Here is a 13,086-nt window from a genome sequence, read left to right on the forward strand (position 1 = left end):
TGGGGGTGTATTAGTGCCCAAGACATGGGTAACTTGCACATCTGTGAAGGCGCCATTAATGCTGAAAGGTACATAAAGGTTTTGGAGCAACATATGTTGCCATCCAAGCAACGTTACCATGGACGCCCCTGCTTATTTCAGCAAGACAATGCCAAGCCACATTCAGCACGTGTTACAACAGCGTGGCTTCGTAAAAAAAGAGTGCGGGTACTTTCCTGGCCCGCCTGCAGTCCAGACCTGTCTCCCATCGAAAATGTGTGGTGCATTATGAAGCGTAAAATACGACAGCGGAGACCCCGGACTGTTGAACGACTGAAGCTCTACATACAAGAATGGGAAATAATTCCACTTTCAAAGCTTCAACAATTAGTTTCCTCAGTTCCCAATCGTTTATTGAGTGTTGTTAAAAGAAAAGGTGATGTAATACAGTGGTGAACATGCCTTTTCCCAACTACTTTGGCACGTGTTGCAGCCATGAAATTCTAAGTTAATTATTATTTGCAAAAAAAAAATAAAGTTTATGAGTTTGAACATCAAATATCTTGTCTTTGCAGTGCATTCAATTGAATAAGGATTTGCAAATCATTGTATTCCGTTTATATTTACATCTAACACAACTTCCCAACTCATATGGAAACGGGGTTTGTATTTACTTCCCTGCCATCAGGGGATCATTGCATGACTTATATGTACTTAGTATGTTTCTTTTGTTATTGTGGTCGTCAACATGACATCATTCCTCCCACTTCGTCTACAATTCAATGCAAACAGAGGGATGAATAATGCATGTTTAGGACAGCGCAAGGGCTATTTCACCCACAAAGAGAATAGGACATCAATTATGCAAAGTGTTTGGTCTGTCAATCATTTTCCACAGGTCCAAATGCGTCTCCTGTGGAAATGAGCGCTGGACGCTGTTGTCGGCGACGTCTCACTTACCAAGAATTTGAGGGGAGGCCTCGTGTTCTTGGATGACCACATGTCTCGCTCCGGGAGGAACGAGAAACATCTTAAGGTAGCCTTTTGCCGACAGCGGGGGGGGGGGGGGGGGGAAGGAAAGACAAGAAAGACAGAGAGGGATAAGATGAGCTAGACATCATTTGTTTGCAGTGGTGGACATCCCGCCTGCTTCACTTTGCTCTACAAAGGAGTGCAAGGGAAAGAAGGAGGACGTATTTATCGAGAGACAAAGAGGCGACGGTTTTCATTCGCATATGAAAGGACTCTTGGAAAATGAAGCATTTGGATGCTTTTCTACGAGAGCGACGACGCCTTCCTCCGCCAAGGAGATCGAGCTGACCAATCAATTCACACATTGAAAGTGTAAAAAATCTGTCAGAATAATTGTATCTAAGTTATCACAATACTTTTGTGTTGCCATGAGTTCCCGGGGAGAGGACAAAAGCTGTCTTTGATCTTACCAAACAAAAGGCTTGTAAAACTCCACTGTGTACGACGGGAAGCGACATGAAGGCGTCGGTTTCTTTCTTCTATTGTAATCCACAGGAAGATGTTATCTTGACCCGAGACCTACAAAGCGGAGTGGAAGCAGGACCAAGCTCCAGGCACCTTTTCTTTGAACTGTTTTACGACCTTTTCTTTGAACTGTCTTGTAACCAAAGGCGACGGCTGTTTACGACCCTCGTCCCTTTAGAAGAAATGATAAATGATAAATGGGTTATACTTGTATAGCGCTTTTCTACCTTCAAGGGACTCAAAGCACTTTGACAGTATTTCCACATTCACCCATTCACTCACACATTCACACACTGATGACGGGAGCTGCCATGCAAGGCGCTAACCAGCAGCCATCAGGAGCAAGGGGTGAAATGTCTTGCCCAAGGACACAACGGACGTGACTAGGATGGTAGAAGGTGGGGATTGAACCCCAGTAACCAGCAACCCTCCGATTGCTTGCACGGCCACTCTACCAACTTCGCCACGCCGTCCCCAAAACAGCTGTTGCCATGTAATCAGGGAAAGTCTACGTCAGAGCGTGGTGAGACACTGTCGAGGGTACAGGTCTACGCGTTTCTCCTCAATTGAGCTAAATTGAATTCTGTCTCTGCTCAATTCCTTGCTTCTAGTCTTGTTTAATACATGTCATCAGTGTTTGAACCTGACAAAGTCACTTTTTCCAACTTCCATCCATCCATCCATTTTCTACCGCTTATTCCCTTTGGGGTCGCGGGAGGCGCTGGAGCCTATCTCAGCTACAATCGGGCGGAAGGCGGGGTACACCCTGGACAAGTTGCCACCTCATCGCAGGGCCAACACAGATAGACAGACAACATTTAATAAAACCAATAAAAATCTATCGCTGCTTAACATAAATGGATTTTTTAATTTTTTTGGTTTGTGAACATGTTGCACAAGAGCAACATTAAACAACACACAGCAGCAACAGAACCAATGTCCTAGTAGCACAAACTGTTTAGTCCCAATCCGATATTGATATCAGATATCTGTCATGATCCGTGGCCCGGATCATGTTTTGTTATTTTCTGTTAGGTTTTGGACTCCCTTAGTTCCTGTTTATTTTTTGGTAAGTGAACATGTTGCACAAGAGCAACATTAAACAAAACACAGCAGCAACAGAACCAATGTCCTAGTAACACAAACTGTTTAGTCCAAATCCGATATTGATATCAGATATCTGTCATGTTTTGTTATTTTCTGTTAGTTTTGGACTCCCTTAGTTCCTGTTTGTGCACCTCTGGGTTTGTTTTAGTTTCCATGGGGATTAATTGGGTTCACCTCCCTCTGGTTAGTGGCCGGCACGCTCACCTGTTGTCGACCACTAATCAGAGAGCCATTTATCCACCTCTCTCGCCACGCTCAGTCTGGCTTCATTGTTTGCTTCATGCAACAAGTGACGTTAATATTTCTTGACTCCCAGTTCATGCTTCCTGAGCTAACTTGGTACCTCAGCTTCGCGTGCGATCGGCACGTTTTTCCTTCTGCTTGTTTTCTGTTTTTGGTTCGTTCCTACCTGCACGCCTTGTCCAGAGTGGTTCGAACCCCCCACAATATCGGTCCGATATCGGGAAAAAAAATGTTGGTTCAATCGGCTCGTATCTAAACATTTACTTGTGTAAAGTTAACATCTGAATAAGCCCACGCGGTTGGCACCCCTCCGCCACCCCGAAAGGGACAAGGTAGAAACTAGATGGATGGGTTGCTCTTATGTATGACTGCCATCTACTGGTCACTTTTATCATTACACCATGTCTATCCTTCCATCCATCTTCTTCCGCTTATGCGAGTTCGCAGCCTAAGCAGAGAAGCCCAGACTTTCCTCTCCCCAGCCACTTCGCCCAGCTCCTCACGGGGGATCCCGAGGCGTTCCCAGGCCAGCCGGGAGACATAGTCTTCTAACATGTCCTGGGTCTTCCCTGTGGCCTCCTACCGGTCGGACGTGCCCTAAACACCTCTCTAGGGAGGCGTTCGGGTGGCATCCTGACCAGATGCCCGAACCACCTCATCTGAATCCTCTCCATGTGGAGTAGCAGCGGCTTTACTCTGAGTTTCTCACCCTATCTCTAAGGGAGAGACCCGCCACCCGGCGGAGGAAACTCATTTCGGCCGCTTGTACCTGTGATCTTGTCCTTTCGGTCATAACCCAAAGCTCATGACCATAGGTGAGGATGGGAACGTAGATCGACCGGTAAATTGAGAGCTTTGCCTTCCGGCTCAGCTCCTTCTTCACCACAACGGATCGATACAGCGTCCGCATTACTGAAGACGCCGCACCGATCCGCCTGTCGATCTCACGATCCACTCTTCTCTCACTTGTGAACAAGACTCCGAGGTACTTGAACATTGCTTCGAGGTCGGTAAGCACGACCAGAATTATTCGGTACATTAGGCGCACCGATTTTTGAGAAAATGAAAGGATTTTAAGCACGCCTTATAGTCCTAAAAATAAGGTAGATACCATTGTGATTGTAAGTTTTGCAGCACTGCATAATCCCATCTAAGACCTGTCATACCTAAACAGACTAGTAATTCATCATTAACACATTTTTGTTTTGTTTTTCTCGACTCGGCCTTGGCGGAGGTCTGCTCGTGTTCCATATGAGCGGATGAAGAAGCAAAAGGAAAAAAAAAAAACAGCAGCAAAGTCTAGCGGGGATGTCCAGCACGTACAAACCTCCCGGGACTCACCCATCACATTTCTCAAGTCGTCAGTTTCATTCAAAAACACATTCCGAGCTCCTTTGGGTAAAGAGAAGGCTCCTCTGGTTTTCCCTTGAAAGGAAAGGAATGGTGTTAAGTTTGCTACTGGGGCGTTGTCTCCTTGAGCCGGTGTCCTCCGAAGACATCTTCTAAGGGAAAAATCTGGGGGAAAAGACGGGTGATGGCTTGCCCCTCGGTTTGGACAAGCCCCACACCCTTATTGGTTACAACCAGCAGGTGCCACTCACCGACCGGGCTGGCAAGGTACGTCTCTGGTTTGACAAGGGAGGTAATGTCGTTATAAAAACAAAGACATCCAGTCTTAGTGCGCCCGTTTCAGTCCAATTAATTAGCAGATGAAAGGTCAAGACCGTCGGAGATTGCCTCTAAAAGGCTGCAGGAACGTCTCTGAGATGTATTACACACACACACACACACACACACACACACACGGAGCCCGTTTGGCTGCTGCAGGGATAATCACGTTAAAACGACCACACATTGGTGGCAAACAGGCCTGACCCCGACAATTAGTAACAAAGAAGCAAAGTCAACTTTCAAAGTCTGTTTTTTTTCCCCCTTTGTTGTAACAATGCTTCCTGACAAGGGTGATTCCAGAAGAATAGGCCAAAATCATCACTTATTTATTCAGTCCTAAAGCATTGTAATTAGAGATGTCCGATAATGGCTTTTTTGTCGATATTGTCCAACTCTTAATTACCGATTCCGATATCAACGGATACCGATATATACAGTCGTGGAATTAACACATTATTATGCCTAATTTTGTTGTGATGCATTAAACAATGTAACAAGGTTTTCCAAAATAAATCAACTCAAATAATGGAAAAAAATGCCAACATGGCACTGCCATATTTATTATTGAAGTCACAAAGTGCATTATTTTTTTTTTAACATGCCTCAAAACAGCAGCTTGGAATTTAGGACATGAGCATGAGGACGTTGAGGTGGCGGTGAGGGGGAGGGGGAGTTAGCGGGGGGTGTATATTGTAGCGTCCCGGAAGAGTTAGTGCTGCAAGGGCTTCTGGGTATTTGTTCTGTTGTGTTTATGTTGTGTTACAGTGCGGATGTTCTCCCGAAATGTGTTTGTCATTCTTGTTTGGTGTGGTTTCACAGTGTGGCGCATATTTGTAACAGTGTCTCATGTCTGTGTGATCATGTTTTGTTTTAGTCATGTTCGGTTTTGTTTTTGGACTTTTTGTGCACTTTTGTTTTGTTTTGTCACCATAGCAACCATTAGTTTTCACCTGTCACGTCACGCACCTGTTTCACGTTTTGAGTCACGCACCTGCTTTCACTAATCATGTCTATAGTATTTAAGTTCATTGTTTTCAGTTTGTCGTTCTGACGACATCCCGCATTTATGCTTCTGCACACTCTCCACACACCCTTAAGACCCTTGCTGCTCTTTTTTCATGCCGGTTCCATGCCAAGTAAGTTTTTGCTTATTCAGCCACAATTAGTGTTTCTTGTTGTTCATAGTTTCTGCCTTTGTGCAAGTATTTGTTTTCATAGCCAAGTCGTTTCTCCGCCACTGTGCGCGCTTTTCGTTTGATTATGCCTAATTTTGTTGTGATGCCCCGCTGGATACATTAAACAATGTAACAAGGTTTTCCAAAATAAATCAACTCAAGTTATGGAAAAAAATGCCAACATGGCACTGCCATATTTATTATTGAAGTCACAAAGTGCATTATTTTTTTTTTAACATGCCTCAAAACAGCAGCTTGGAATTTAGGACATGAGCATGAGGAAGTTGAGGTGGTGGAGAGGCGGAGTTTTTGGGATAGTAGGGGGGGGTGTATATTGTAGCGTCCCGGAAGAGTTAGTGCTGCAAGGGTTTCTGGGTATTTGTTCTGTTGTGTTTATGTTGTGTTACGGTGCGGATGTTCTCCCGAAATGTGTTTGTCATTCTTGTTTGGTGTGGGTTCACAGTGTGGCGCATATTTGTAACAGTGTTAAAGTTGTTTATGTGGCCACCCTCAGTGTGACCTGTATGGCTGTTGACCAAGTATGTCTTGCAGTCACTTGTGTGTGTGAAAAGCCATATTATGTGACTGGGCCGGCACGCAAAGGCAGTGCCTTTAAGGTTTATTGGCGCTCTGTGCTTCTCCCTACGTCCGTGTACACAGCGGCGTTTTAAAAAGTCATACATTTTACTTTTTGAAACCGATAACGATAATTTCCGATATTACATTTTAAAGCATTTATCGGCCGATAATATTGGCAGCCCAATATTATCGGACATCTCTAATTGTAATAGACTGAATCAATGGTCATTTGATACGGGGGTTATCTAGGTTTTGTTTCGCCGTTCAATTGAAGGAAGACCCCGTGTTTGTTTACCCTCAAAATGGCGACTTCTCAATGCTGGGGGGGGCGGAGTTGAGGTGGGGGGGAGGTAGTGGGGGGTGTATATATTGTAGCGTCCTGGAAGAGTTAGTGCTGCAAGGGGTTCTGGGTATTTGTTTCGCCGTTCAATTGAAGGAAGACCACGTGTTTGTTTACCCTCAAAATGGCGACATCTCTATGCTGGGGGGGAGGAGTTGAGGTGGGTGGGGGGCAGTAGTGGGGGGTGTATATTGTAGTGTCGCGGAAAAGTTAGTGCTGCAAGGGGTTCTGGGTATTTGTTCTGTTGTGTTTATGTTGTGTTACGGTGCGGATGTTCTCCCGAAATGTGTTTGTCATTCTTGTTTGGTGTGGGTTCACAGTGTGGCGCGTATTTGTAACAGTGTTAAAGTTGTTTATGCGGCCACCCTCAGCGTGACCTGTATGGCTGTTGACCAAGTATGAGTTGCATTCACTTGTGTGTGTGAAAAGCCGTAGATGTTATGTGATTGGGCCGGCACGCAAAGGCAGTGCCTTTAAGGTTTATTGGCGCTCTGTACTTCTCCCTACGTCCGTGTACACAGCAGCGTTTTAAAAAGTCATACATTTTACTTTTTGAAACTGATAACGATAATTTCCGATATTACATTTTAAAGCATTTATCGGCCGATAATATCGGCAGTCTGATATTATCGGACATCTCTCGTTTTACCCTTTAAAATTTTTTTCTAATCATATTTATTTTTATATTGTTTTTATATTGGTTTTATATTTTTTTATTTTTTTGTTTTCATTCAGGATAATAAGGATAATATTTGAATATTGTTTTTAATATTGTTGTGCAGTTTGATGTTTAAATGTGCTATACAAATAAAGTGGATTGGGTTGGATTGAAAATGCTATTTTACGACAGATCCACAGAGGGTGGGTTGAACAGTTTTAAAGAGACGGGCTGCTTGGGTAAAGGAAAGAGTCCGGGAGGACCTCCATGACACCAAAGATCAAATAACAGCAGCAATCGACACGGTGGGTGGCGACATCCTGGGGATTCTCATATCGCCTTGATGTTGTCCGTGCTGCCAGATTTTCTATTGTTTTTCATCTTTGAAATATCGAGGGATAATTCTGGCATATTCTTTTTGAATCACCCTGCACAGTACATATAAGTAAGTACATCCGTCATGTTTTATTAGTAGGACTTGTCATGGGACACGACTACGGAAATGATGCACTTTAGAGTAGTCAGTGTGCAGCTTGTATCGTCGTTACGTTGCCAGATCTGGTTGTGTGCTGACTCACGGTCACAACAATACTGCTCGACAAGCTGTACACTGACTACTCGAAAGTATACTGGTTTTTATAGTCCGTAAAAATACATGTTCCAAACCAGAGGTGGGTAGTAACTAGGGAGTGGGTACCGTTCACATACGGTATCAGTCCGGTACCAATTTGCGTTACTTTTGTGTGTGTTGATGAAAATCGAATATTTTATTGCACCATTGAAAAATGAACTGATTGTGATAACTGTAGACCAGTTGTTGTATTTTGTTTTGTTGTCACATTTTTGAGTCCAAGATCTTAGATAATAGTTGTGTGTAGTTCAGTAGTCCAGTCTTTTGTTGCGCCCTAAAAAATGCTAATACTGTAAGTATTGTACTTTGAGTGTAACGTGCATCTAGCTGTAGTTTTCATTACAAATTTGTTGGAAGTGTTGAAACTGAAAATCGCTAATGCTAGTCAGTAGCATGTCGATACAAAGCCAATGTATATTAGTATCAAACTAGCACATTTTTCGAAAAGTGGAGCCTTACCTAACTTACGTCAAAGTGTTGTTGTTTTTTTGAGTCAATTGCTTTGTCGGCATTGAAAATTGCAACATCATTACCTAGAGGTATTTTGGCGGAGTCCGCTCTCAGTGCTGCTGGAGTGCCAAGGTAACATGAAGTGAATCTGTGCCCTGTAGGACCGGCGGCATTTGTTCGTACACACCCCTAGTTGTGACGTGCTACATTTACTCTGACTTAAGTAACTTTTTGGATAAATTGTACCCTTCAGATTAGTTTTAGGGCAACAAACTCTTTACTTTTACCTGAGTGTTTTTGTGAAGAATAAATGCTACTTTTACTCTGTTACATTCCAAACAGTACATTTATTTACCACAGAAATTCTTCAGCAAGATATATTTTTGAATTAATCACAATTCTTATTTGTAATTATTGTTAATCAATTAATATATATAATATAATATATATATATATAATATATATATATATATATATATATATATTCTGTGTAGTCAAAGTTTCTGTGGTGTATCCGTATACAGTGCTCAATTCCGGGGCAGAGCGGTATACGTTAGGTCAGGAAAAACACAGAGGCTATTTCATCCCTACAAGCCTGTTTCGCAGGTTTCTCTGAGGCTATTTAATCTCTACAAGCCTGTTTTGCAGGTTTCTATGAGGCTATTTCATCCCTACAAGCCTGTTTTGCAGCTTTCTCTGCTCTTCAGGGGACTTTTTAAACAAAAAATAAAAAATAAATGAAAAAAAATCCCCTGAAGAGCAGAGAAACCTGCGAAAGAGGCGTGTAGGGATGAAATAGTGTTTTTCCTGACCTAACGTATACCGCTCTACCCTGGTATTCAGCACTGTATACGGGGTAGAGCGGTATACGGTAGGTCAGGAAAAACACAGAGGCAATTTCATCCCTACAAGCCTGTTTCACAGGTTTCTCTGAGGCTATTTAATCCCTACAAGCCTGTTTTGCAGGTTTCTCTGCTCTTCAGGGGACTTTTTAAATAAATTAAAAAAATCCCCAAAAAATCCCCTGAAGAGCAGAGAAACTTGTAGGGATGAAATAGCCCCTATATATATATATATTTAAAAAATAAATAAATAAAAAAATAAAAATAAAAAAATAAAATAAAATAAAAAAAATATATATATATATGTCTTAATAAGGTTATCCAAAAAATAGTGCTCGATACCGTAGTAGAGCGCAATATATGTATGTGTGGGAAAAAAATCACAAGACTATTTCATCTCTACAGGCCTGTTTCATGAGGGGGGGTACCCTCAATCATCAGCAGATTTTAAATCTCCTGATGATTGAGGGTACCCCCCCTCATGAAACAGGCCTGTAGAGATGAAATAGTCTTGTGATTTTTTTTAACCACACATACATATATATATATATATATATATATATATATATATATATATATATATATATATATATATATATATACATATATATACATATATATATATATATATATATACATATATATATATATTTTTTTTTTTTGTAGGGATGAAATAGCCTATATATATATATATATATATATTTAAAAAAATAAAATTAAAATAAAAAATATATATATATATATATATATATATATATATGTATATATATATATATATATATATATATGTATATATATATATATATATATATATATATATATATATATATATATATATATATATATATATATATATATATATATATATACTCTAGTTAATCATATTGTGAATGTAGATGCCCATATCTGCTGTAGAGATTTACTTTAGAAAAGCTAAGTTACTTCTTACTTGTTGCCTTATTGGTATTTGCCTTTATGAAACGTTTTGGTTGAATTTGATTTTTTTTTTTTATATGGCAATGTATCACAGTTGTTTATCTATTTTATGGAGCAATGTAGTTAATCATGGAACTGGCACCCAATGTTATTCAACAGTATTGATTTTGAATCCAGAACTGATTCCTAATCGAATTGTTACCCCCCCAAGAATCGAATCGAATCGAAAGGGGGTCGTGAATTTTTTTAATTCTAAAATTGTTATTTAATTATATTTAACATTTCACTGTTATTAAATAAACAGTAACATTGATCATGAATCAATAGTTATATTATTATATTCATGGTAGAATTTAAGACACCTAGCGATTAGGCACTTTGGTTTGCTTGCAAGCTAGCGATTAGCGGTGGAAGTTGAAAGCTGGCGATTAGCACACAGTTGCGGCGCTACACTGTATTATTTGCATATCTTCGTATTGCACAAGAACAAGATACCCTTAGGACAGGCTCCATTTTTCCATCAGTTGTTGTGTTTTGGCCACCCAACCCACCTCTGTTCCTTCCAAGTAGGTCACTAAAGCATCGTCACAACTACTTCTTGCCTGTTTGTAATAACCCCGTGTGTCTAAAAGGTGTGCGTTAGGCGTTCTGCTCTACAAGCTGCACAGCTACAAAGAGGAGGTCGTCAGCACGGTAATAGCGGATACTTGCATGTTGTGTTTTCCAACAAAGGGCTTTCTTTCTGGGCTCTCTTGCTTAAGGCTTTCCCTGTCAAAAGACGTGAGCTGTTAGACCCCGAGTCCGACGATGACACAAGATTCCTTTTCAATGTTTTGATGAAGCTGCCGTGTTGGGGCCATTAGCTGGCAATCATTAATGTTCATTCAGTAACGGTAAGATGGCTCGAAGTCATTACAGACGTAATCCTTTTCTGAATGAATAGGACATCATTGAGGATGATTTGTGGTGATTAAAATAGGAATGATGTTACAAGACCTCCAAAGTACACCAAACAAGCCACGGGGGATGTTTTTATAATACTGATTAGGATGTTAGCTTTACTGTTCACACTTGCTGCCGTAATTAAGTGTATTTCATCGATATGATTTATCGGGCTGTCAAAGTTAATGCGAGAATAACGAGTTGACAAATATTTACAGTGCAGGCCAAACGTTTGGACACACCTTCTCCTCATTCAATGTGTTTTCTTTATTTCCACGACTATTTACACTGTAGATTGTCACTGAAGGCATCACAACTATGAATGAACGCATGTGGAGTTATGTACGGAATAATTCTTGGTTGTGCTTACCGACCTCGAAGGAATTTTCTTTGGTACGGTGTGCAAAGCTGTGTAATTAACAAAAAAATGTGAAATAACTGAAAACTAGAGATGTCCGATAATATCGGCCTGCCGATATTATCGGCCGATAAATGCGTTAAAATATAATATCGGAAATTATCGGAAATTATCATTATCGTTTTTTTTATTATCGGTATCGTTTTTTTTATTTTTTTTTATTAAATCAACAGAAAAAACACAAGATACTCTTACATTTAGTGCACCAACCCAAAAAACCTTCCTCCCCCTTTAACAGTTAATTTTGTTAATTTTCATTAATTACCGTATTTTTCGGAATATAAGTCGCACCTGCCGAAAATGCATAATAAAAAAAGAAAAAAACGTATATAAGTCGCACTGGAGCCCGGCCAAACTATGAATAAAACTGCGACTTATAGTCGGAAAAATACGGTACTAGTTTCTATGTAAGTGTTTTTATATTGTTTTACTCTCTTTTTTATTCAAGAAAATGTTTTTAATTTATTTATCTTATTTTATAATTATTTTTAAAAAGTACCTTATCTTCACCATACCTGGTTGTCCAAATCAGGCATAATAATGTGTTAATTCCACGACTGCATATATCGGTTGATATCGGTATCGGTTGATATCGGTATCGGTAATTAAAGAGTTGGACAATATCGGAATATCGGATATCGGCAAAAAGCCATTATCGGACATCCCTACTGAAAATATGTTTTATATTCTAGTTGCTTCAAAATAGCCAGCCTTTGCCCTGATTACTGCTTTGCACACTCTTGGCATTTTCTGGATGAGCTTCAAGAAAGGGATTCCACTTCACAGGGGTGTGCTTGAAGCTCATGGAGAGAATGCCAAGAGTGTGCAAAGCAGTAATCAGAGCAAAGGGTGGCTATTTTCGGAGAAACTAGAATATAAAACATGTTTTCAGTTATTTCACCTTTTTTTTTGTTAAGTACACAACTTTGCACACTGTACCAAAGAAAATTTTCTTCGAGGTCGGTAAGCACAACCAGAGTTATTCCGTACATTAGGCGCACCGGGATATAAGGCGCCCTGTCGATTTTTGAGAAAATTAAAGGATTTCAAGTGTGCCTCGTAGTCCGAAAAATACAGTAGAACTTTATAATTGTGAAAAATATAGACAAATGTCTAACAAATAAGTTCTGTTAAACCACTAATGGTAACATAAGCCGGTGGTGTTTTTATTATATTTTTTTGTTGTTTGTTTTTTGTTGCAAACAGCACCTTTTAATTATTTTTATTTTATTTTTTTAAAGTGATATACGGGGGATGTTTTTATAATACTGATAAAGGATGTTAGCTTTACTGTTCACACTTGCTGCCGTAATTAAGTGTATTTCATCGATATGATTTATCGGGCTGTCAAAGTTATTGCGAGAATAACGAGTTGACAAATATTTACAGTGCAGGCCAAAAGTTTGGACACACCTTCTCCTCATTCAATGCGTTTTCTTTATTTCCACGACTATTTACATTGTAGATTGTCACTGAAGGCATCACAACTATGAATGAACACATGTGGAGTTATGTACGGAATAATTCTTGGTTGTGCTTACCGACCTCGAAGAAATTTTCTTTGGTACGGTGTGCAAAGTTGTGTAATTAATAAAAAAAATGTGAAATAACTGAAAAC

At 40.2% G+C, this 13,086-nt stretch overlaps 2 protein-coding genes across 2 annotated transcripts in view; both read right to left on the reverse strand.

The window, feature by feature from the left end:
* Window positions 1-1,009, reverse strand: part of LOC133619868 (A disintegrin and metalloproteinase with thrombospondin motifs 3-like) — a 48,314-nt gene extending 47,305 nt beyond the window's left edge. Inside the window, exon 1 of the mRNA XM_061981141.1 lies at window positions 940-1,009. Coding sequence (XP_061837125.1) covers window positions 940-1,009 — 70 coding nt within the window. The remainder of the gene's footprint in view (window positions 1-939) is intronic.
* An 87-nt stretch (window positions 1,010-1,096) lies between these two features.
* The window catches only part of adamts3 (ADAM metallopeptidase with thrombospondin type 1 motif, 3), a 447,166-nt gene continuing 435,176 nt past the window's right edge, over window positions 1,097-13,086 (reverse strand). Inside the window, exons 19-20 of the mRNA XM_061981142.1 lie at window positions 4,168-4,251; window positions 1,097-1,140 (exon numbers count right to left, since the gene is read on the reverse strand). Coding sequence (XP_061837126.1) covers window positions 1,097-1,140; window positions 4,168-4,251 — 128 coding nt within the window. The remainder of the gene's footprint in view (window positions 1,141-4,167; window positions 4,252-13,086) is intronic.

Source organism: Nerophis lumbriciformis, linkage group LG20, assembly GCF_033978685.3.
Source record: "Nerophis lumbriciformis linkage group LG20, RoL_Nlum_v2.1, whole genome shotgun sequence".
NCBI classification, from domain to species: Eukaryota; Metazoa; Chordata; class Actinopteri; order Syngnathiformes; family Syngnathidae; genus Nerophis; species Nerophis lumbriciformis.